The sequence below is a fragment of the Caretta caretta genome, chromosome 25, assembly GCF_965140235.1.
Source record: "Caretta caretta isolate rCarCar2 chromosome 25, rCarCar1.hap1, whole genome shotgun sequence".
Taxonomy (NCBI): domain Eukaryota; kingdom Metazoa; phylum Chordata; order Testudines; family Cheloniidae; genus Caretta; species Caretta caretta.
Window position 1 is genome coordinate 4,127,526 of NC_134230.1, and position 26,374 is coordinate 4,153,899.

The 26,374-nt window shown below is 40.6% G+C and overlaps 1 protein-coding gene and 1 long non-coding RNA gene across 2 annotated transcripts in view; one reads left to right on the forward strand and one right to left on the reverse strand.

Annotated features, from left to right (window-relative positions):
* The first annotated feature begins 1,577 nt into the window (after nt 1-1,577).
* Nucleotides 1,578-16,953, forward strand: LOC125627026 (uncharacterized). Its single transcript, XR_012666087.1, has 3 exons — nt 1,578-1,865; nt 15,342-15,792; nt 16,080-16,953. It is a non-coding gene; the product is annotated as an uncharacterized LOC125627026 (long non-coding RNA).
* LMNB2 (lamin B2) overlaps nt 6,414-26,374 on the reverse strand; it is a 102,020-nt gene continuing 82,059 nt past the window's right edge. The window contains exons 6-12 of the mRNA XM_048830707.2: nt 16,997-17,122; nt 16,060-16,280; nt 15,300-15,591; nt 14,619-14,726; nt 13,754-13,873; nt 11,085-11,183; nt 6,414-7,004 (exon numbers count right to left, since the gene is read on the reverse strand). Coding sequence (XP_048686664.1) covers nt 6,963-7,004; nt 11,085-11,183; nt 13,754-13,873; nt 14,619-14,726; nt 15,300-15,591; nt 16,060-16,280; nt 16,997-17,122 — 1,008 coding nt within the window. The 3' untranslated portion in view covers nt 6,414-6,962. The remainder of the gene's footprint in view (nt 7,005-11,084; nt 11,184-13,753; nt 13,874-14,618; nt 14,727-15,299; nt 15,592-16,059; nt 16,281-16,996; nt 17,123-26,374) is intronic.

The window sequence follows — 26,374 nt, forward strand, 5'->3', positions numbered from 1 at the left end:
TACTATCCCCAAAGTCAATACAGTGCATTGTGCTTCTTTGAACTAATTCTCTCAAAAGTAAGCATCTTTTTTTTCCTCTAGACGTTAGCATTTCAAGAAAGGCATTATGTTTACAAATAATAATTGAATGTAAATATGGGCTTATATAAAAATCACCTTTAAATTATTTTAAAGCTAAGCATATTTAAGGGCAAATAGAAATTATGTTTCCCAGACCATTTTAAGTTTCAGACAGTAAAAAAAAAAAAAAATCTAACATAATTTGTCTCCACATTCAGCTAATGCAATGCTTTGAAATGCAATCACCAACCATCCTTCCACTCACTGGTCCCTATAAGGCTGTTTCCTTCCAACTTATGGGTTTGGAATTGGGCCCAACAGTAATGGTAAAGGCCAGTGTCCAATATGGACATGCCTTCTGTTTAGACGTTAGCTTTTCAAAACTAGATATAGAAATAATTATCAAATGGCTTAAGACTGAGAAAGTGAGATAAGTGGCTACAGGGCATGCATTATATTGTTAAAAGACTGCGACTTGAACTATCTATCCTTCTCCTATTAATACAGGGGACTACGAAAGGAAGGATTCACCTTTCAGATGGGATGAGGGTGCAAAGTAATTGCTAGGACCCCCACACTATGTCTAACCGGTTTCAGATTAAGGATTTTTACATGGGATGTTTAAAAAGCAAGTATTTTAAAGTGTATAAAGAACATTAAACCCCTCTGGGTACATGCTGTGGGTTCTGTGTGCCTTGTTGCTCAACAAAAAACATGTATACTGAATTCATTTCCCTTCACAGTACATTCTGGTTCACATTGTAATGTAACCAACAGCAATTACATTCAGCAGAGTCAAACTAACCTAGCCTCTACATTTCAGGCTGTGGGAAGCTGACTTTTCTCTCCCCCCCTTCGTGAAACTATTTTTGGTTCTTACTATGAATGCATGCTATATGCTGGCCAACCCCCAGACATTGGCACAGCAACACTGATCAAAGACCTACAAATCATTTCTAACTCTTTTATGCTTCCAAGGGCAAATCCAGATTCCTGTACCAGCCCAGGTAGCCAGACTAGGTACTAGGCATGTGCAGGGAGAGAGGAATCATGGCTGTTCCATTGCCTGGGCAGAGCTGTCATTTCCCAGAGGCTACTGCAGCACAATATCTGAAGTGTGACCTGAAGCAGATTGTCAGGAAGGAGAGGGACAGGAGGATCTGTGCAGCCATGCCTCTCCCACTGCATGTTGTCACACCAGGAGCTCAGATTCCTCTATGGCCATGCCATGCAGGAGGGGGCTGGATTTGCTCCCCTCCCCCACGGCAAGTACCTTCACAATATGCAAACCTGGGAGAGGGGGCATTTACAGCATGCTTTTTACACAGCTCTTCAGTGCTGTTCCCTTTGCTATTAGTGAATAAAGGCTTGCCTGCATGGGAAAACTGACCAGCTATAACTATTCCGGTGTAACTCCCTTAAGTGGATACTCTATTTAGAATAAAATGACTTGAATTCCAGAATAGAATTTCCAGAACAAAGCCCTGGCTGGGATTATTTAGTTGGGGATTGGTCCTGCTTTGAGCAAGGGTTTGGACTTGATGACCTCCTGAGGTCCCTTCCAACCCCGATATTCTATGATTCTATGAATAGAATGTCCACACCAGTGAGTTATATTGGCAAAGCTAGAGCAAAATAATTATTTTGTGATAATTAGACTGGCCAATTCTCCCTCACAGGCCAACTCTGCCTTCTTCAGGAAACCTGCATTTGTAATATTAGTCTATTGCTATGGAAATTCTGATGAACTTCCACATACAACATGAATGGCTCACCTGCAGGATCTAACAGAAAAAGATGACCAGGTAGGGAGAAGCTACACTTGGTCTGAACACAAAGCTTTAACTAACTACTGGGATTGGCCAAAAAAAAGTAGAAAAATAAATACCCAAAAAAACCCCACAAAACCCAACAGTGCTGCTTTAGATCTGGTATAGCAGAAAATGCTTCCAGTTTGAAGTGCCTACTTTAATCTGATGGAAGAATCAGACTGAATGTTCAGCAAGTCAAACATAAATGGGAAAGGTGGTGTTTTCAGAATAGACACATTAATGCAAACAAGAAGGAGAATACAGTAGTTTTACACTGTGTCTTGCACTTTACAATCAGGAATTGCTTCTTACATTTTAAGTAGCCTTCTGAAAAATGCAGGGGTAACAATCACCAAAGCAAAGATGCTTTTAGGAGGTTAGTCTTATATTGTCCCACATCACCACCATCCCTAAGCACACATGTTACATAAACATGGCATGGCAAAGAAGCAATTTACATCCAGAAATCACTGTTGCAGCCTTTTTTGCCCTTCTTAATGGTGTAAGCTTGTGTGTCAATTTCAGGCAGGATTATTACAGTTAACAAAGGCCATAAAACATCAAGCTCTTCAACCTTGCATGTGCAGAACTCAAAATAAGTTAATCCATACCAGCACTAAGAAAAGGAGTACTTGTGGCACCTTAGAGACTAACCAATTTATCTGACCATAAGCTTTCGTGAGCTTATGCTCAAATAAATGCATCGGATGAAGTGAGCTGTAGCTCACGAAAGCTTATGCTCAAATAAATTGGGTAGTCTCTAAGGTGCCACAAGTCCTCCTTTTCTTTTTGCGAATACAGACTAACACGGCTGCTACTCTGAAACCTGTACCAGCACTGACATTTGAACAAGCTTCTAGGAAGTTTCATAGGAAACAAATCCAAACTCAGGGCCCAATTCTGTGGACACTTACTAGGGGATGTTGTGCTCACTACCTTGGTCAGTCCCACTGACTTCCGTGAGCCAGTTCAGGGTAAAGGGCACTACAGCCAGTAGTAAAAGTCTGCAAGCATCAGACTCTAAAGCAAGGCATAGTCTCATATTCAGTAGGTGTTGCAAAAATTATGGCTCAGATCACATGAGGTCTTTTCTGATACAAGCTGCCCTTCTAGCCCAGACTTTACAAGGAAATTCACTAAATAAAGCCAACTGATTCTTCAATGAACTACATATTATTCTATATAGTTTAAAATATTAAAAGAGTTAAGTCTACCACAAAGCAGAATGAGCACTCTGAATACTGGCCAATATAAAAAAAATATATATAAAGAGCTTAAAAAAAAAAAAAAAAAAACCAACCAAGTATCTTCTATATAAGGTAAATCATGAAAACAGAGTTGGAAAGGGAAACAGAGTCCAGTGGTTAGAAGGTATATTGCAAAAACAGTTTCACCCTGATTGCATTCATTTGCATAACAATAATTTAGAAAAGGTAATTGGTAGTGGTATGGTTGAGAAACACAATTTAAGCTATATATATTTTACAGCGATAGGTATGATTTACTACATATTCAACCACCTACTCAGCAGAGTGGGAATATAAGAAAAATGACCAAATACAAGGACAAAGAGAAACATTATTCCAAAAATCCATTTCTTTTTACTGCTTTTTCACAATGAACTGTTGATAATGGACTAAAATATAATTCTAAATACTTTTACTAGTATTTAATTGTGATAATTAAATCACCTTACTGAGGTGAACATTTTGTGAACACCTGCAGAAAATTAGCACCTCTGACATTTTTTAAATGAGAAAAAGTTGATAACCTTTTTTAAAATCAGTTTCTTTCCCACCCTGCCTGCATTGCAACAAAGCCATCAATTAAAGCCACTAACCTGGCCTTCTAAGTTATATCTGTCAGTCTAAATATTGTTCAGAGAACATAATGTCCAAAAGCCACCGAAAACATCCAAACCTTCTAGCTTGTGTAATGAATCTAAACTACTTGAATAACAAGATGAGAGTTCAAGAGTGCATGTAATACAATTGAGTTCTATGCTGGCATCAAATAGTATCCAAATGACCAACTACTGGGAAAAAATGTCTGCTTACATTGCAGTCAATATAGTCTTTGGAGCAGTCAATTATACTTCATAGTGTATAGAGGTTCACTACCACTTGAATCCTAATGCTTCTGGTAGTCAAAAGTTACCTCTGGTAAAAACACAAGAGAGGAAACCTGAGCTTAAAGAGACATTACCAGATAAAATAATTTTTTTTTTAGTAATGTCTTACTTCTGTTGTAATATGTATTATACTTACATTATTTGTGTTTGTTTACTTAAAGCATTTCAGTCAGGCTGGACAACCTTCTGCTGCAAACAATGCAAGAAACTGCTTACCCCCAAACCAAAAACTTCTCACTTTTGTTTTTGTAAATGCAAGTGTCATGAGAACACTTCTAAGACATTTTGCAAATACTCTGTTGCCTAAACTATTTGACAATGTCTCTTTACATACAACAGAACTATTAATAAACTGAATGTAGCAGCGATTTTTTTTTACGATTGCTTTTTAACCATCAAATATTTATCATAGCCAAAAATAAAATATTTTAACATCTAAAATCTGAAATATTGAAACCAAAAGTTCTGTTTAATGCCAAATACTTCAGATCCGTTAGATCATGATTCATATCATCATAGCTACTGTACATCACAATTTCAGCCTTGCAGCCACTATTTATTAGGGTCTCAATTATGACTGAAAGTCCCAATAAATAAAACTGAAAAATTTCAGCTTTGGTCCCTCCTTACATTCAGACTATGCCTGCCCTAGAATAACTGGAACCCATCATTCTCCAGCAGTGTTAACAATGACCGAGTGATAATGCAGACAGGGTGCAGATGTTTTTACTACCACGTTGTCTAATCCTACTTGGAACAGGCTTAAATGCCATGGTACTCTTGCCTCCTCTTTCTACACTGCAGCTTCTTTCATTGCTTCCACTAGTGGAGAAGCATCTGGGTAAATTCTGGGTTATAGTTTTCCGAGTGTATACAAGACTCGGTATATCAAAAGGATATTACCATTTTCTTAAATGACTCCAGTACTGTGGGAAGCACTCCGAAAGCCCTGTACAGGTTCACACTGCCTTAAATCTGTTCTTTAAAAACCAGTTTGAGGTTAAAGAATGACATATTTACTAGGGTTGTCAAGCGATTAAAAAAATTAGTTGTGGTTAATCGCACAGTTTAACAGTAATAGAATACCATTTATTTAAATATTTTTCGCTGTTTTCTACATTTTCAAATATATTGATTTCAATTACAACACAGAATACAAAGTGTACTCTCTTCATTTTATATTTATTTTTATTACAAATATTTGCACTGTAAAAAACAAAAGAAATAGTATTTTTCAATTCACCTAATACAAGTACTGGAGTGCAATCTCTTGATCATGAAAGTTGAACTTACAAATGCAGAATTACGTACAAAAATAATGGCATTCAAAAATAAAACAACGTAAAACGAGCCTACAAGTCCACTCAGTCCTACTTCAGCCAATTGCTCAGACAAACAAGTTTGATTACAATTTGCAGGAGATAATGCTGCCTGCTTCTTGTTTACAATGTCACCTGAAAGTGAGAACAGGCGTTCACATGCCACTGTAAGGTATTTACGTGCCAAATGCACTAAAGATTCATATGTCCTTTCATGCTTTAACCACCATTCCAGAGGACAAGCGTCCATGCTGATGACGGGTTCTGCTCGATAATGATCCAAAGCAGAGCAGACCAACGCAAGTTCATTTTCAGCATCTGAGTCAAATGCCACCAGCAGAAGGTGGATTTTCTTTTTTGGTGGTTCAGGTTCTGTAGTTTCTGCATCAGAGTGTTGCTCTTTTAAGACTTCCGAAAGCATGCTCCATACCTCATCCCTCTCAGATTCTGGATGGCACTTCAGATTCTTAAACCTTGGACTCTAGTGCTGTAGCTATTTTTAGAAATCTCAGTTGGTACCTTCTTTGTGTTTTGTCAAATCTGCTGTGAAAAAGTGTTCTTAAAAAAACATGTACTGGGTCATCACCCAAGACTGCTATAACATGAAATATATGGCAGAACACGGGGAAAACAGAGCAAGATACATACAGTTCTCCCCCAAGGAGTTCAGTCACAAATTTAATTGATGTATTATTTGTTTAACGAGCATTATTAGCATGCAAGCACGTCCTCTGGAATGGTAGCCGAAGCATGAAGGGGCAAACAAATGTTTAGCATATCTGGCATGTAAATACCTTGCAACGCCCACTACAAAAGTGTCATGCGAATGTCTGTTCTCACTTTTGGGTGACAATGCAAATAAGAAGCAGGCAGCAATATCTCCCACAAATGTAAACAAATTTGTTTGTCTTAGCGATTGGCTGAACAAGAAGTAGGACTGAGTGGACTTGTAGGCTCTAAAGTTTTACTTTTTTTGTTTTTGAGTGCAGTTTTGTAACCAAAAAAAATCTGCATTTGTAAGTTACACTTTCATAACAAAGAGATTGCACTACAGTACTTGTATGAGGTGAAATGAAAAATACTATTGCTTTTGTTCATTTTTACAGTGCAAATATTTGTAATCAACAATAATATAAAGTGAGCACTGTATATTTTGTATTCTGTGGTGTTATAGAAATCAATATATTTGAAAATGCATAAAAAACATCCAAAAATATTTCATAAATTACAATTGGTATTCTTTTGTTTAACAGTGCGATTAATCGAGATTAATTTTTTTTAGTTAATCGCATGAGTTAACTGTGATTAATCGACAGCCCTAATATTTACCCTACACTCAAGGAGTCCTGTCCCATTTTAGCTTAAAATTCATTCTACTGCAGGTTTGAATATATGACAAAAGTTTTAATGGTGGGAAAATAATCCAATATTCCAACAGTGGGTAGGGGGGAGGATAAAGAAGTCTATTTAAAAATCTTGGCAGTTTTGCTTGATTAAAATTTTCTATAAAAATGTACCAAGCAGTAAACTTTTAAAGAAATCAGATGATACATATAAAAATAGTTTTCAGTGGCTCTGGAGGAAAAAAATAGCAAAAATAAAAGTAAAGAAAGGAAAAAATAGCAAATAATAATGTTTTTTTCACATCACTGAACATCCTCTAGACGTTGTCCTGGGATCCCCCTAGAACAAAGAAATTAGTTAGTGCACAGTAGAACGATAGCAGGCCACAAGCACCTCATGTCCTGGCTTGACTAGTACAAAAGATAACTCAAGTTAGCTAACATGACTTGAAACACCATTTGGCACCTAGTTGGTCATGTTGTAACCTAGGCTCAGGTATCATACTGGTTTAAAAAGCATCTTTCTCCTAATCCAGATAGACCCCCAGTGGGGGCTATCACTAAACATGCTGGGAGTATGGCAAGAAGCAGTGCTGGCAAAGTTCCCTGCTATTAACCCACACTGGCAGAGAGGAGGGAAGAAGTGTGATATTGAGCCATCTTTAGAACTGTATTATCCTTCCTCTAAATGCAGTCTAATAATGCACAAACACACACCAATGAAGCTCGACCAGATATCTGGCACAGAGCTGTATCCTGGCACCATGCTTCTACGGATACAAAACACACAACACTGTACATTTGTTTTCAGATTCTTCCACTCTCTGAATTCAATCTCATTGAAACCAAGAAGTGTCCAGAAGTTGATTTTAAAATTGCATTGGCCCAGCCTGCTGAGTTCATTGTGACAGAGGCTACTAATGGCCACTGATCAAATCTGAATATATGGCAACATTTTACAGTAGTTTGAAAGTGCCCTCTAGTATAACATGCACAAAATTTTTCTCTTCTGTCAGCCCCATTAGCTGCTGGCCATTCATTCTCCCATGCTCATTCTAAAGCATTGGAATTTTAAGGTGATATTAACAAGATCAGCCAGGTTTATGTAATGCGTAACGTTTGTATCCTGCAGGAAAACACCCCAGCAAAGCCCAGCTGCCATAGTGGGAACATGATTGTCCATTTCCCTGTAATTAACTGCCATATTTCTCAGAATATCTTCCATCTCTTTAGAGCAAGGATGCTACAGACATTAGTGCTATCCCTGCTAGTAGGGAAGGCAGCACATGCTGGTGGGAATCACTGATCACACAATTTCCCAGCTCTTATTTCATCCAGCTGCCGAAGAGCAGCAATAGGAATCTACAGGGCAATAAAGATGTTTCTTTGTTCTATGGAGTTTACGCTATCACCAACCCTCACGGCCAGGGTGGATTTGACTAGGTTTTAGTCAGGAGGAGGGGATGGAAGAGGATAAAGTATGGGCCAGATCAGACAAGAAACATTCACATAAAGAAGGTGACACTTCAGAAAAGGGCAGACAAATAAGCAGTGACAAGTTTTTAAAGTGCTTGTACACAAATACTAGAAGTCTAAATAATAAGATGGGTGAACTAGAGTGCCTCATGTTAAGGGAGGATATTGATATAATAGACATCACAGAAACCTGGTGGAGTGAGGACAATCAATGCGACACTATATATATCGGAAGGATAGAACAGAAAGGAGCATAAAACACAGCCAAATTAAATGTAAAAATTTAATAAGAAAAGCCAAAGAGGAGTTTGAAGAACAGCTAGCCAAAAACTCAAAAGGTAATAACAAAATGTTTTTTAAGTACATCAGAAGCAGGAAGCCTGCTAAACAACCAGTGGGGCCCCTCGACGATCGAGATACAAAAGGAGCACTTAAAGACGGATAAAGTCATTGTGGAGATCTAAATGAATTCTTTGCTTCAGTCTTCACAGCTGAGGATGTTAGGGAGATTCCCAAACCTGAGCCGTCCTTTGTAGGTGACAAATCTGAGGAATTGTCACAAGAGGAGGTTTCGGAATTAATTGAGAAACTTAACGGTAACATGTCACCGGGACCAGATGGCATTTACCCAAGAGCTCAAATGTGAAATTATGGAACTATTAACTATGGTTTGTAACCTGTCCTTTAAATCAGCTTCTATAGCAATGACTGGAAGATAGCTAATGTAACGCCAATATTTAAGAAGGGCTCTAGAGGTGATCCTGACAATTACAGTCTAATGTCAGTACTGGGCAAATTAGTTGAAACAATAGTAAAGAATAAAATTGTCAGACACATAGAAGAGCATAAATTGTTGCGCAAAAGTCAACATGGCTTCTGTAAAGGGAGATCATGTCTTACTAATCTATTAGAGTTCTTTGAGGGGGTCAACAAACATGTGGACAAGGGGGATCCACTGGACATAGTGTACTTAGATTTCCAGAAAGCCTTTGACAAGGTCCCTCACCGATGGCTCTTACGTAAATTAAGTTGTCAAGGGATAAGAGGGAAGATCCTTTCATGGATTGAGAACTGGTTAAAAGACAGGGATCAAAGGGTCAGTCCTAGGACCAATCCTATTCAACTTATTCATAAGTGATCTGGAGAAAGGGGTAAACAGTGAGGTGGCAAAGTTTGCAGACGATATTAAACTGCTCAAGATAGTTGAGACCAAAGCAGACTGTGAAGAACTTCAAAAAGATCTCACAAAATTAAGTGATTGGGCAACAAAATGGCAAATGAAATTTAATGTGGATAAATGTAAAGTAATGCACATTGGAAAAAATAACCCCAACTATATATATACACAATATGATGCGGGCTAATTTAGCTACAACTAATCAGGAGATAGATCTTGGCATCATTGTGGATAGTTCTCTGAAGACGTCCATGCAGTGTGCAGCGGCAGTCAAAAAAACGAACGGGATGTTAAGAATCATTAAAAAAAAGGATAGAGAATAAGACTGAGAAGATCTTATTGCCTTATATAAATCCATGGTACACCCACATCTTGAATACTACATACAGATGTGGTCCCCTCATTTCAAAAAAGATATACTGGCATTAGAAAAGGTTCAGAAAAGGGCAACTAAAATGATTAGGGGTTTGGAATGGGTCCCATATGAGGGGAGATTAAAGAGGCTAGGACTTTTCAGCTTGGAAAAGAGGAAACTAAGGGAGGATATGATAGAGGTATATAAAATCACGAGTGGTATGGAGAAAGTGAATAAGGAAAAGTTATTTACTTGTTTCCATAATATAAGAACTAGGGGCCACCAAATGAAATTAATGGGTAGCAGGTTTAAAACAAATAAAAAAGTTCTTCACTCAGCGCACAGTCAACCTGTGGAACTCCTTGCCTGAGGAGGTTGTGAAGGCTAGGACTATAACAGGGTTTAAAAGAGAACTGGATAAATTCATGGAGGTTAAGTCCATTAATGGCTATTAGCCAGGATGGGTAAGGAATGGTGTCCCTAGCCTCTGTCTGTCAGAGGGTGGAGATGGACGGCAGGAGAGAGATCACTAGATCATTGCCTGTTAGGTTCACTACCTCTGGGGCACCTGGCATTGGCCACTGTCAGTAGACAGGATACTGGGCTGGATGGACCTTTGGTCTGACCCAGTATAGCCATTCTTATGTTCTTATGATTTAAGTCAAATTGATATAAAGGTTACCTCTGGAGACACAAATCCACAGTTTCAGAACTGCAAAACTAAGCATCTCTGATGGTATCTTCTAGACTGAGCACTGAGTCCCATTGGGTAGATAGAAAAGTCTGTGGAACCTCGTAAGATTGGGTCCCTAATCCATGAACTATTGGAACTCATTTACAAAACTTTTCTTAAACATTACATGAATATATTGTCTCATACTATAGAATTAGAATTTATAATCCCAATTCTGTAATGAAATATCTTTGAGCTATAATGTATCTTAATTAAAACCATCTTTAGATTGGTTTTTTACTCAAAAAGCATTTTATCAAAAATATCTGATTTAAATAAAAAAATCCATTTTTTTTTAAAATCATTGATTTTTATCACTCTGCTCACAGTGTCTCTCAGAAACACTGCTGTTGCAAATCCATTAGCACCAGGATTATGTCCCAAAGTCTATGGCACCCTGACCTGCCAGCAGTCACTGCCTACAGTGCATCTCGTGGGGCCCAACAGGATACATCAGTTCCTGAAGTTAAGAGCTCAGGAGCAGGGATTGCAGAATGCTCTCTTGGGCACATCGTTTACAGGAACCTATTCCAAAAGCTGGGATCAGAAGGGTCACAGCTCGCAAACGCTGTTGGAAGACGCACCATTCCATGCTTGAATCTAACCCAATTCACCAGGCACAAGTGAGGAGAAGTGGGAGAATAGCCTGAGTTTAAACAAATGGTTCACATCATATTACCTGCTGGTGAAAGAGATCCTCTTCTCCAAACTCTGCTTCATCATCCTCCTCGTTCTCCCGCACCACAACTGATTTTGTGATGCTTCTTACTGCAACTTCCTAGACAAGGGGACAGACACGGGTGTTTGCTTTAATCTTTAACACTTCAATCTCTCTGGTCACACAATCACAGACATGAAGGTCGCTATCTTAAAACAAAAAAACTTCAAATTCAGACTCCAGCGAGAAACTGCTGAATTGGAATTCATTTGCAAATTGGATACTATTAATTTAGGCTTAAATAGAGACTGGGAGTGGCTAAGTCATTATGCAAGGTAGCCTGTTTCCTCTTGTTTTTTCCTCCCCCCCCCCCCAGATGTTCTGGTTTAACTTGGATTTAAACTTGGAGAGTGGTCAGTTTAGATGAGCTATTACCAGCAGGAGAGTGAGTTTGTCTGTGTATGGGGGTGGGGGGGATGTGAGAAAACCTGGATCTATGCAGGAAATAGCCCGACTTGATTATGTAAAGAGTTGTCACTTTGGATGGGCTATCACCAGCAGGAGAGTGAATTTGTGTGGGGGGGTGGAGGGTGAGAAAACCTGGATTTGTGCTGGAAATGGCCCACCTGTTGATCACTTTAGATAAGCTATTACCAGCAGGACAGTGGGGTGGGAGGAGGTATTGTTTCATATTCTCTGTGTGTATATAAAGTCTGCTGCAGTTTCCACGGTATACATCTGATGAAGTGAGCTGTAGCTCACGAAAGCTCATGCTCAAATAAATTGGTTAGTCTCTAAGGTGCCACAAGTACTCCTTTTCTTTTTGCTGTGCCATTAACTCTTGCCCTGTCACCCAAACTTTGGTGAATTCAAAGCAGTTGGCCGCATATTTGAACCATCACCCTGGTTTGGGGTTTTTATGAAACCAAATCCTAGCCAATAAAGTTCTGCAAACTACAGGCCCTCCCTTATTTCGGCTCATCTCTAACTGTAGTGATGTAATTTTTGTTTTCAATCATCCTTATCTTCAGCTATTTTCTCTTATTCCAAGAAGTTTGAGAGGGAGCAGGTAAGATGCCTTTCTACCTCTCATGTGGGGTTTATTCTTTTTAAACAACCTACTAATGGGCTGGGAACTGTGTCATAAAAGACTGCGGAATGTGCTAACATCTGATTTATTTCTCTGAACTATTACATAGCTAAACTGAACATTGAGAAACCCCTATCTAATTTCCACTCATATTCTATGTCAGTTGCATGTATCAATTATTTGGAATTATTGTCTTCACTGAACTACTACCAGGATTATTTTAAAACTCAGGAAGTTTCCACCCTTCCTAATTTATTGTAGCAAAGATTAGGAATAAGAAGCTGTTGGTCCTCTCAGCAGTTGCACATTGGAATTGTATGTTGGGGGTACACCTGAATATCTGGGGAAATCTTCCTAGATACAGACATGTCCAAGTGGAGGGACTGACAAATTTCAGGTTGTGAAGAGAGGTTATTTTATTTTTGAGGATCCTTCAGCTACTAACTGAATAAATGTGTCCCATTTGAATACTGAGCCAGTTCCCTTCCCTGTGTATATCAGTGACCTCTTTTCCTACCTCTGTGTCTTGTGCTGCTGTTCCTGCAGTACCTTCACAGAACTGTCAGCAAGAAAGGCATGAAAACTGATACAATGCTGGTCAGTTTTATTTTGCTGTGGCTACTGGACAGCTGAAGCAATGCATGTTTACCAATAGCAGCCAAAGCATGATCCTCCCTTGCAAGATTCTTCTGCAGGGACAGTTTTCAAAAACAGTTGTGGGATGATGCATGACAATGAAGAATACTCAGGAACCTGTGCCCACTGGAAACTCCTGAAATGGTTGCAGCACTGAAGAAATCTCTATTTTTTTGCATTATTATTATTTACATGCTATGATTTACATGCTATTTATTATTATTTACATGCTAAGTATCATCAGTTGAAATAATGAGCAGTGCACATTTGCTTTCTCTACTGGAAATATATACTCAAATCCTCTCTCTCCAGAACAGTTCACTAAAAAGATCAACTAAAGTGATCAGTATGTGGAACGGCATGTTTCCTAAAACTACAGATGAGCTCATAGATGTTTATCCTTTAAACAAAAAGAAAAGGAGTATTTGTGGCACCTTAGAGACTAACAAATTTATTTGTTTCATGTTCTCTGTGTATATAGACAGGTCTCAGAGTAGCAGCCGTGTTAGTCTGTATTCGCTAAAAAAAAAAAAAGAAAAGAAAAGGAGTACTTGTGGCACGTTAGAGACTAACAAATTTATTTGAGCATAAGCTTTCGTGAGCTACAGCCGAAGTGAGCGGTAGCTCACGAAAGCGCATGCTCAAATAAATTTGTTAGTCTCTAAGGTGCCACAAGTACTCCTTTTCTTTCTGTGTATATAAAATCTCTCCACTGTATTTTCCACTGCATGCATCTGATGAAGTGAGCTGTAGCTCACAAAAGCTTATGCTCAAATAAATTTGTTAGTCTCGAATGTGCCACAAGTCCTCCTTTTCTTTTTGCGGATACAGACTAACACAGCTGCTACTCTGAAACCTATCCCTTAAACGTTACAGACAAATGAAACTGCGATTTTGTCAAAAATGCATAGACGGGTTTGGGAGGTAATGCAACCCACATCTTTTTCCAGGAGACAAAGCTTACCTCTCCATCAGAGTTCACCAGATATGTGCGGATGTCTCCTCCAGTGCCCCAGCTGCTCTGATTCTTCCACACAAGGACAGATGGGGGGCTATGAGTCACACCTGCATCTGCAGCCCAGATCTAAGAAAAAGAAATTCTATAAGCAGATGTTTGTACCCTTTTTATTTTTATATACTTAAAAAACCCTATATTTTTCCTTTTCTCATTACTCTTTTCTTGCCACCCCACTTGCTCCTTCTCATTTCCCAGTGACAGCGAAGTAGATGAAACTAGAGCTATACTATTTGCAGGAAAATGTTTTTTTCCCTACACAACGTTAAGAGGCTGTAAGTTAACAGCAACCACAGTTACAGAGAAGAGAAAATAAATGGAGTTTAATAGTTCAGTTGTCTTTTCTTTTCTACATACAGCAATTAGCCCTCCTGGACTCAGTGCATTTACTTTCTTGATAGAGCCCAGAGACAAAATACAGCTGCATGCACATCCCGTTAACCTTTTAAGAGGCTATAAGTTCCCACTTGCTATGGCAAATATTTAAGCAATAATACAAGGAAAGCAGCTCCTTTCCTATGGAGGGACTTTTAATGCAGGCTGCAGACAAAAGATCTAATTTAGTAATGATCATTTGGAGAACACAAAAATGCATATAAAATACCAGATACCAGGCCTAACCCTACAGTTCTTAATCCATTGAGCTAGTACTGCAGAAATTCAATTCCCATATGGTATTCTTTAGGAGCCTGATCTTACGCCAAACAAGTGAGCTCAATGGGAGCAGGGGCAAGCCCTATATCAAGCCCAGTTAAACACTCACATTCATACCAGGTGCCACAGCAGCAACAAAAGTGTCTCTTCAGTGACTTACTGTAACAGTTTGCCCAGCCCTGAGGACATACTTTGGAGTAAATTTATAAGCAATTTCTTCTGCATCTCCAATTTGTCTCTTCAGTCTCCAGTTACCCAGAGACTGGTCCTAATGGAAAGATATAAAAGTTTATTTAGGAACAGATATCTAGAGCCAGACAGATGGCATCTCTAATGCCTTTGTATTTATTAAAATGCTACAGATACAGAGTCACTAGCTTTTCCCACAGCTTGTTATTGGGTCACATGCACCGTAGATTCTGGGAGTATTTTTTTTTTAATCCAGTGAATAGTTTAGATTGCAAGCTTCTTATTTAAGGCCCAATCCTGCAAAAACACAAGTAACTTCACTCTTCCACTAATCCCATGAGAGTCAATGAGACTCTCAAATGAGTAAACTTACCTAGAGGCATGTTTGCAGGATCAGGCTACTAAATGGTAAGCTTCTTGGAACACTAACTATCTCCCTCTTCTGTGTCTTGTACAGCGCTGACCTCAGTTTTGGTGCTGAAACAATACTATCAGCATTTAAGTACCACTTTGTCACTTCAAAGGAGCAGTGCCCAAGGGAGATTAGCCATCATCTCTCTCCGGGGGAGCAGTATGTTTGGGTTACAAAAGGCCATGTCACATCTGGGTGCTAGCTCACTGCAGCCTTTCTAAAGGTTCTGCTCATACTCACTTTCTCAGAGTTGTTCTTAAGTTGAACATATTTTCCCTCCAGGTCTGTCTCTTCTATGCTGATGCCTCCTGTGGCTGAGGCTTGCTGGGACATTTGGAAACTACTGCTGCTACCGCTGGTGCTACTACTCCCAGTGCCAATTCCACTTGTACCACTGCCTGCAAGTTCCTCTGCTTCAACCCGTTTTCTCTTGCCTCGAGAAGAGCGAAGAACCGAAGTGCTGGTGCTGCTGCTGCTGGAGGTAGCCTTGGAGACTGTCACACGGGAGGACGGGCTTGGAGAGAGCTTCAACCTTAACGCAATCAAACAGACATTTTAACCAGATGAAGAAGGCTGAAGTTAGATTCTCACGACTAGTCCAGGGGATTATTTGAGAGAATTAATCTACACAGTAACATGCCACAGTACACCAATACCCTAGGCTTTTACATGAACTGCTTTAAGGCACGATGACAGAAGCAGGAGAAACACAGAGCCCTGCAACCTTTGGCAGGTAAGTACAAAAGGAGCTGAATGTCAAGCACATGTTTATCCACAGTATTTCTAAACATTTGAATAGGTAGGTGGTTCAGATGAGAGCAGCTGCAACTGCCTCACTTTATGAACATTATATATATAGTGGCCCCAGGTTCCAAGAGGCCAGCGTGGCCCTCAATTAGGCGACGTTTGGGCACTGCTGTTCAAATAGGACAAAACAATGTCAAAGCTGGGAAAAATTCCCACCAGTGCAGAGTGTGAAGCATGTGAAACCTATACCTACCTCTTTTCCTCACCCTCCAGAAGTTTTCGGTAAGCACTGATCTCCATGTCCAGCGCTAATTTGACATCAAGCAGTTCCTGGTATTCTGCAAGCTGCTGCTGCATCTGGTCCCTCATTTCCATCATTTCCCTCTCCTTGGCATCTAGCATCTTCCTGAACTTGTCCTGCTCACCAGCCATCATATCCTCCAGTTCCCGAATGCGATCTTCTGCAACACTAGCCTATGGTCACAGTAAAACAAGAAATCAACTTGGCATGTGTATGGAGACAGAGGAGGATACGTGATTTCCCTATGACAGGTATTGCAAATGGGGAAACAAAACCAGGCAGCTAGACTCAGGAATTCAATTACAGCCATGCGTTTCCAGAGGCAGAACAGACATATGGGTCCCCATCTAGCCCAGCCCACAGGGAAAGGGCAGTGTATTATTCACTCTAGCTTTAAATGGTGTAAGCAACAGGGCTTTAGGGAACTCTTGGCAGGGTATGCTCCTGCAACTTAGATATTCACTAGGCCCCTTGTCTACTGAAATCCAGACTAGTTAATCTTTCAGGAAACCCCTTTCATCCCCTGAAATGTAGGAAAAAAGTTGAGTTTTGAGATGGAATATATGCAACAGGGGTTACTGTACCAGGAACAGTTGGTAGGATTGGGGCTATAATGGCAGTTTAATAATTAGTGTAAAATGGGATACAGGTCACATGGTCTGATAAGTAACTTTACAATAATATTTTCAGTGCAAATACTCACAATTACAAGTTTAAAATTCACCTTCTACAAAAATATGTATAAAATGTACTGTTTTCTACAAACATACCTGCTAGTCAACTCATTCTCCAGAGCATTCATGGAGCGTGAACAAAGGGAAAGGAATTAAAGTTTTATTTGACCAACCGTTCACAGAGTTTTAGATGTACGGAAATGTAGTCTCTTCACCTGTTTTTGCAAGCCAGAAAGCTGGTAGCTGAGAGACTCTATCCTCATGCGAGCTTCCTTCAGCTCCTCCCGGGCAGCACTGGCAGCTTTGTCATTTTGGTCAGAGGACAGTTTGGCATTCTCCAACTGGAAGAGAGTTTGGCACAGGATACTCACATTAGACTAGGCTTCACAGGCTTAGGGTTGCATTGGCTAAACCTGGTTGTGCTACTAGAACAAAGTCCATCATCTTTTCCATTTTACACACACACACAATTTTAATATGACTGCAAAACTAGCTAAGAAATACAGTCTGTGTCTAGAAACAACAGTTTAATAGAGAATTTCAAATAAGTCAAATTTAAAATTAACTGCTTTCATTAACTTTCTGCAAAGTTAAATGTCAGCTGTACAACCAGGTTATAGCCATTCCATTAATAAGAAATGGTTACTCACCTATTTTTCTGTAGCTGTCGTTCTTCAAGATGTGTTGCACATCTCCATTCCACTGTAGGTGTGTGCACACCTACTGCACAGCTGTCAGAAATTTTTCCCATGGCAGTCCCTGTTGGGGCAACTTGAGTGCCCTCTGCTGCCTTGCACTACTGCATTCAGGTATACAAGGTGGAACTGCCCTGACCCCCCTCAGTCTCTTCTTACTAGAACAATTCCAATAGAGAGAAGGAGGGAGGGTCGTGGAACAGAAATGTGCAACACATCTTGAAGTTACCAAAAAAACCCAGTAACAGTTTCTACTTCGAGTGACTGCACATGTCCATTCCACTGTAGGTGACTCACAAGCAGTTCGAACTGGAGGTGGTTTCAGTGTTTACTTTAATAGGGATTTGATTACTCATCCAAATCTGGCATTGTCTCTGGATTGCTGAGAGGTAGCAAAGTGAGAGGCAAATGTATGGAATGATGACGAGGTTGCTGCCTTACAAATGTCCAAGATGGGCACGTGAGCCAGAAAAACCGCAAAAGCTGCCTGAGACCTTGCTGAACAGGCTGACGCTCTACTCAGGGGCGTCACATTATCAAACTGATAGCATAACCAAATATAACTGGATATCCAAGAAAAGATTCTTGGAGTGGACACTGGACAGGCTTTCATTCTGTCTGCAATTGTGATGAACAGTGGTATTGAAGACCTAAACGATTTAATCTGATTCAGGTAAAAAGCCAAAGCTCTTCTAACATCTAGAGTGAGAAGCTTTTCCCTGTCTTTATGCATATGAGGCTTTGGAAAGAAGACCAGTCATCAGATTGCTTAATTAAGGTGAAAACTGGAAACCGCTTTAGAAAGAAACTTCGAGTGAGGACAAAGGCAAACTGTTACTACAGAAGACAATATAGGGAGGCTCTGACACACTAGGACTTCCATTTTCCCAACTTTTCTGACCAATGTAACAGCAGCCAAAAAAAGGCACTTTAATTGAAAGGTGTAGCAGTGAACAGATTGCCAGAAACCCAAAGGGGGAACCAGTCAGCTTTGCTGAAATTAGATTCAAGTTCCATGGGTGTGGATATGTCAGGATACTGTATCTGTGGATATAATTTTTTTTTTTTTTGGGTGCAGAATTCCCTCAGGAGTAAATTATATTCCGAAAAAATTGCCATTATTCTAAGTTAGGAAAGCCTCCTGGAGATTCAGCCTCTAGTGTCCCTCTGGGGTGCAGAAGCCATGTTAATTCCCTCTTCTCTCTCTCTCAAGTTCAGGTTAAGACAATCCCTGCTGGTCTCCCTGATAGCTTTGTTTGTGGCTAATATGTAAACTGAGGTTAACCCACATTTCTTTGTTTAAGACAGACCTGTTTATCACTTTTACCTAGGCTAGAATGTCTTTGTTTTAAACATGTTTTAATAACATTATACAAAGGGAATTAATAACTTCACATATAAATTTAACACATGCATTTTATAATATTAATGACCAGTGTGGTGTTAGTTTCAAATGCCTTACAGGGCATATTTTGTTCAAACCTCATTGCAGTAGTGTGTAAAATGTAAATATAGAGGTGCTTAGGGTCAAACACATCTTTTAAGTTGATGACAGCATACCAGTGCCTGGGATCCAGAGAAGGAATAATGGAAGCTAGGGTGACCATCTGGAATTTTATTTTTTTCAGGAACTTGAGTTCTTTCAGATCTAAAATAGGCCTGAGACCTCTTTTTGCTTTTGGGATTAGAAAATAGCAGGAATAAAACCTCTTTCCTGCGAGTAACAGAGGAACTTCCTCTATGGCTCCCATGAGACAAAGAGATTGGACCTCCTATAGTACAACAGCCTCATGACAGAGGTCCCTGAATAAGGGCAAGGAACAGGAGTGGGAGGGGGGGATGGAAACAAACTCAAGGGTATATCCCAATTCCACTATGCTTAAGATCTGTGGCGATGCCAGACCAAGAATTTAGGAAGTGGTGATTAGCAAATGGGGGATGTGAAAAGATGGTACTCTGCGGACCATGGCAGTCTGTCCTTGACCAGTGCATCAAACTGTTTGTTTGGAGGACCCAGCTTGCCTAGATGAACCAGCACTGCAGAGGCAGAAAGAGGTGGAAGACATCTCTTGTAACTTCTGCCCTTCCTGGATACGTCCTTGGTACAGGTCATGAAATTTGGATAGTGGAAGTGCTATGGGCAAAAGGAGTTTCTTTTTGTTGCCAACATATAAATACCCAGAGACTTAAGGGTCGCTTTTGATTCCTTGAGACTACGCAGCCTCTTGTCCGTCTTTCCAGAAAAGAGTGAAGGACCCTCAAAAGGGATCTTGAATGGTCTATTGGCACCACCCTCTATAGTAAGTACCCTTTTGGAGGTCTTGAATAGTCTCGTGAACTTCAGGGGGCACAGGGCAGGGGAGGAGCGGGCAGGAATGACCCAAAATGACTGCAGCCATGAACACCACCACCTATTGATGGCAGAGACCATGTGTCAAGCTGCAGAGTCAGCTGCATCTAGACCAGCCTGCAAAGACGTTCTGGCAACTAATTTCCCCTCATCCACCATCACAGTAAATCCCTGTTTCAGTTTGTCTAGAAGCCTGTCCTTAAATTTTACATTTTACCCTGTGAGATAATATTGTAATGACCGAGCAGAGCCTGCTGGTTTGCAATTCAAAGCTATGAACCTCCAGTGGAATAAAGCTTCCTTCCAAATAAGTCCAATTTCTTTACTTCTTTGCTTTTCAGCATTAACGCCTAGTGACCCTGTCTCCTCTTTTTCATTGGCTACAGAGACTAATAGGGAGCCCAGAGAGGGATGATTTTAGAAATGTTTCGAGCCCTGTGAGGGGATGTAATAACTACTCCGCTCTTTTTGCAGTGGTGGGCAGGGAAGATGGGGTCTGCAACAGAACACTTTCAGGCTCAAGGACAGCCTCCTTAATAGGGAGAGCTACCTTACAGGGTCTCATGGAGGCTAAAATGTCCACAAGCATGTGTGACTTTTCCTGGACCTCCTCTGGCTGGACATTCAGAGGTGCAGCCATCCTCTTCAGCATCTCCCGTTGGCCTTTGTAATCATCAGGTGCAGGAGAAACAGACTCTACTTACCACTGCCTCATTGGTGGATGAAGAGGAGGTGGCCAAGGGCTGATAAGGTGGACCATCCTCTGATTCCTCTAAGGGAAACTCCTGAGAGCAAATCTCTGCATGTACAAGTCTGGTACCGAGGGTGGCTTGATGTGACTCTGGTAAAGACACTTGCAAAGGCAAGTTGTGAGACATGCAGGCATGCCCCAGATTGAGGAGGATCCCCAAGGATTCATGAAAGGCCACTGACATGGCCACCGGACCCCAATTATGACCAGGTCATTGGTTTCGTGTGACTGCGCCTGGTACCATGGTGGATAGGCGCTCCACGGGAACTGCTGTATGTATTCAGGCAGTGACATGTAAGAACCTCGGAATCCAATGACAAGTCCTCATCCTCCCACCAGGAGAGAGCTGACACCATTGGTACTGGGGAGACAGGTTAAAAGCCTGGAGGTTGGAGGTACTGCGAAATCATGGCTGGTTCCTCCCTACTTGCTACTGATCTGAGATGTATTTTAAAGGGTGGGCCCGAAGGTACCATATGAGGCATCAGAGAAACAGTCAACATCGATACTTTAGACACCGGAGCTGGGTGAGAATCCTGAACAGCCAGAAAAACCGGTACTGACAGGATGAATAACTCCCAAGCTGCCGCATAAGCCTTGGGCATAAACGGCACTGTGACAGAATGCTGGGCAACAACAGCTGAGCCAGCACCGGTCACTGCAGCTCCAATTAAACACCCCAGAACAGACCTGGTTAAGAAGAGCTGTGCCTAACTGGTGGGTGGAGGAGAGTTGGAAGGCTAATTAAGCCATTCGGCCAAGGATACAAAAAGGCACAGGAAGGAAGTAGGAAGGGGGAAGGCAGGCAGTGAGACGGAGAGAGAGACTGCTCTTTCCTGCTTACCTCAGGAGCTGAGGGCTCCCTAAGACGTTAGGAGTACGGCTGTATATTGTACAAGTGTGGTGGGAACCGACATTGTAAATAAACTGCACTGGGTGTTTTACTAGCATTAAGGTTTCTCAGTGGTTTGTGGACTTGAGCAGAGGTACGAGTGAGTGGGCCCTGCCACAGGCACCAGGAAATCCTGCAGTACTGATATCTGAAACAAGGTCCATCGAGTCCAGTGGAGGTCCATCAGTACCAGATACTTCAGAGGAAGGAGTAAAAGCCCTGCAGCTGGCAGATAATCCGCTCCCCTCATTAGGTCTTATGGTGATCTCTAGCAGTTCAAAGATTGGTTGTAGCCCTGACGCACAAGATTTATTAACCCTTCCAAAATTTTTGTTAGCATTAACTATAACACTGGATATCTGTTATCCTTACAAATGTCCAATCCCTTTCTGAATCTTGCTAAATTCTTGGTCTCAGTGACATCCTGTGAGTTTCACAGTCTAATTATGTGCTGTGTGAAAAAGTTTTTTTTTTTTTTTTTTGTCTATTATGAATTTGTCACCCCTTCTAATTTCATTGAAACTCCCCTTGTTCTTGTGTTTTGACACAGGGAGAACAAAAACTCCTGATACACCACCTCAAACCAGATATTATTTTATATACTTTTATCAAGCCTCCCCCAACCCCAGGTAAACAATACATTTTTTCAGTCTCTCTTCATGTGAAAGTTTTTCCAGCTCTCTAATAATATTCAATGTCCTTGTCTGAACCCCCTTTAATTCCATAGTATTTTTTTTGTGAGGGGGAGGACAATACAGTACAGATTTTTATAATGCTATTATAATCTATTTTCTATCCCTTTTCTTAAACATCCAAACATTTTGATAGCTTTTTTACTGGCAGCTGATTATCGAGCAAGTCTTCATAGAGCTGTCTACAATGATGCCCAGGTTGCATTGCTGAGTTGATACATGCAGTGTTATTGTAGCCATGTTGGTCCCAGGATATTAGAGAGACAAGGTAGGTGAGGGAATATCTTTTATTAGACCAACTTCTGTTGGTGAGAGCGACAAGTTTTCAAGCTTACACAGACCTTTTCTTCAGGTGTGGGAGTTGACACAGTTAATTAGAATCCTGTAAGATGTAGGAGTAGTTTACCTTTTCCTCTCCAATGTGCATTACTTTAATTTATCAATATCGAACTTCATCTGCCATCCATACAACCTTAACCTGGCCCTCTGTTTGATGCCATTGTTCTCATGGGATTAATCTCTTATTTCCCACTGTTTGTGGTTTTGAATCTCATGTTAATTCACTTTCACCATTTACAGCAAATGTGTCCATTGGTTTATAATTAATAGTACTGTGAACTATGTTACTCAGGGGCAGGGTTTCTAATAGATAAGAGCATTTTTAAATACTTTTATTTGGTAGGTGTTCTATATATAAAGACTGTAAAGAAATAAGAAGTGATGGAATGGATAAGACAGTCTGTCTGGGCAAAAATCGCATTGGGGAACAAAGCTACTAGAGCCTCTCCTGAGATAGTGCTTGAGGTGTACTATAGACCACCGGGATCTGATATGGATCGAGACCTCTTTAATGCTTATAATGAAGTAAATACTAATGGGAATTGTGTGGTCATGGGAGACTTGTACTTCAGTTTATATCCGGGAAGTTAAAGTGCTAGTAATAATAATAGGGCTCAGATTTTACTGGATGCAATAGCTGATAGATTCCTTCACCAAGTAGTTGCTGAACCAACAAGAGGGGTTTCCATTTAGATTTGGTTTTGGTGAGCAGTGAGGACCTCATAGAAGAAATGGTCCTAGGGCACAACCTTGATTCGAGTGATCACGAGCTAAGTCAGTTCAAACTAAATGGAAGGATAAACAAAAATAGATCTGTGACTAGGGTTTTTGATTTCCAAAGGGCTAACTTTAAAAAATTAAGGAAATTAGTTAGGGAAGTGGATTGGACTGAAGAACTTGTGGATCTAAAGGCGGAGGAGACATGGAATTACTTCAATTCAAAGTTGCAGAAACTATCAGAAGCCTGCATCCCAAGAAAGGGGAAAAAACTCATAGGCAGGAGTTGTAGACCAAGCTGGATGAGCAAGCATCTCAAGGAGGTGATTAAGAAAAAGCAGAAAGCCTACAAGGAGACGGATCAGCAAGAAAAGCTACCTCATTGAGGTCAGAACGTGTAGGGATAAAGTGAGAAAGGCCAAAAGCCATGTAGAGTTGGACCCTGCAAAGGGAATTAAAACCAATAGTACAGTACAGACCTGTTTATGAGTGAACGTCGGGAGTCAAGCTGTTAACAGACCGCAGGTTAAGAGGGCCATGCTGAAAAAAGTGTCTATGATTCACTTAGGAAAAAACGCCGTTATTTTCTGCTCTTTCTGGCTCACATTTTTTTTTCCTTTCTTATGAAATCTGTCATTCACCGCAGATGAAACGTGTTCGCGGCCGATTCATCAGCTGATAGGCTTTCTCCAGAAATCGATACCTGTGCTATGATACCATGACGCTTTTTAAAACAATTTATAAACCCCTTGCTGGCTAGGAATGATTCATCCCCCGTCAAATTTCCAAATTTTGTCGCTTGAACTTGAAGAATTGGCCCACTGAGCGGCATTCCTTTCAGCCTTTCCTGAGCAAACCCCATGCATGTGGCTTTGTATATTGTGGGTTTTCCTGAATAGCGCACACGTTTTCGCTTAAGCCCCGCGGCAGAATCGATATTTTGTACAAAGCCGTTCAATTTAGATTTGTTTTTTAGCCATCCTCTGAGAGTAGATTCGGCAATCCCAATATCTTTTGAAACCTTGGCCTGGGTTTCTTTGCTATTTACTGCATCTATTGCAGCTAGCTTTTCTTCTACAGTGTAGGAACTCTGACACTTGCCCTCTGCCATTATATTAGGCCTCCAGTCAAAATTTTCTAATGTAGTGTATATATATATTACTATATAACTACTATATATTATATATCTCTCTAGTGTGACAATAACTAAGCGTGCGTGATACGTCTTTACTAATATCGGTAAAGACGTACAACACATTTCTGCTCCACACTTCCTGTCGATTTCTATGTCAGTGAGCAAATCTGTAGCGCTACATAGCAAGTTCCTGTACCGCGTGTTAACGAGTCTCTCATTAAATAGGTAGCACTGGGAGGCATGGCACTACCGCGCGTTAAGCGGATTCGTGCATTAAGCAGGTCTGTACTGTAAAAGGTTCTATAACCATATAAATAAGAAGAAAACAAGGAAAGAAGAAGTGGGACCGCTAAACACTGGGGATGAAGGGGAGGTAATAATCTAGGCATGGCCCAATATCTAAACAAATACTTTGCCTCAGTTTTAATAAGGAGCTTCTGGATAATGGTAGGATGATAAATGGGAATGAGGATATAGAATCATAGAATATCAGGGTTGGAAGGGACCCCAGAAGGTCACCTAGTCCAACCCCCTGCTCAAAGCAGGACCAATTCCCAGTTAAATCATCCCAGCCAGGGCTTTGTCAAGCCTGACCTTAAAAACCTCTAAGGAAGGAGATTCTACCACCTCCCTAGGTAATGCATTCCAGTGTTTCACCACCCTCTTAGTGAAAAAGTTTTTCCTAATATCCAATCTAAACCTCCCCCACTGCAACTTGAGACCATTACTCCTCGTTCTGTCATCTGCTACCATTGAGAACAGTCTAGAGCCATCCTCTTTGGAACCCCCTTTCAGGTAGTTGAAAGCAGCTATCAAATCCCCCCTCATTCTTCTCTTCTGCAGGCTAAACAATCCCAGCTCCCTCAGCCTCTCCTCATAACTCATGTGTTCCAGTCCCCTAATCATTTTTGTTGCCCTTCGCTGGACTCTCTCCAATTTATCCACATGGTGGTAGATATTACCACATCCAAGGTAGAAGCCAAACTCAAACAGTTTAATGGGACTAAATCGGGGGGCTCAGATAATCTTCATCCAAGAATATTAAAGGAATTGACACCCGAAATTGCAAGCCCATTAGCAAGAATTTTTAATGAATCTGTAAATTCAGGGGTTGTACCGTATGGCTGCAGAATTGCTAACATAGTTCCTAATTTTAAGAAAGGAAAAAAAAGTGATCCGGGTAACTACAGGCCTGTTAGTTTGACATCTGTAGTATGCAAGGTCTTGGAAAAAATTTTGAAGGAGAAAATAGTTAAGGACATTGAGGTAATTGGGACAAAATACAACATGGTTTTACAAAAGGTAGATTGTGCCAAGCCAACCTGATCTCCTCCTTTGAAAAGGTAACAGATTTTTTAGACAAAGGAAACGCAGTGGATCTAATTTACCTTGATTTCAGTAAGGCATTTGATACGGTTCCACATGGGGAATTATTAGCTAAATTGGAAAAGATGGGGATCAATATGAATATTGAAAGGTGGATAAGGAATTGGTTAAAGGGGAGACTACAACGAGTCATACTGAAAGGTGAACTGTTAGGCTGGAAGGAGGTTACTAGTGGAGTTCCTCAGGGATCGGTTTGGGACCAATCTTATTTAATCTTTTTATTACTGACCTTGGCACAAAAAGTGGGAGTGTGCTAATAAAGTCTGCGGATGATACAAAGCTGGGAGGTATTGCCAATACAGAGAAGGCCCGGGATCTCATACAGAAAGATCTGGATGACCTTGTAAACTGGAGTAATAGTAATAGAAATTTAATAGTGAAAAGTGGAAGGTCATGCATTTAGGGATTAACAACCAGAACTTTTGTTATAAGCTGGGGACGCATCACTTGGAAGTAACAGAGGAGGAGAAGGACCTCGGAGTATTGGTTGATCACAGGATGACTATGAGCCGCCAATGTAATGTGGCCGTGAAAAAAGCTAATGCGGTCTTGGGATGCATCAGGCGAGGTATTTCCAGTAGAGATAAAGGAGGTTTTAGTACCGTTATACAAGGCACTGGTGAGACCTCACCTGGA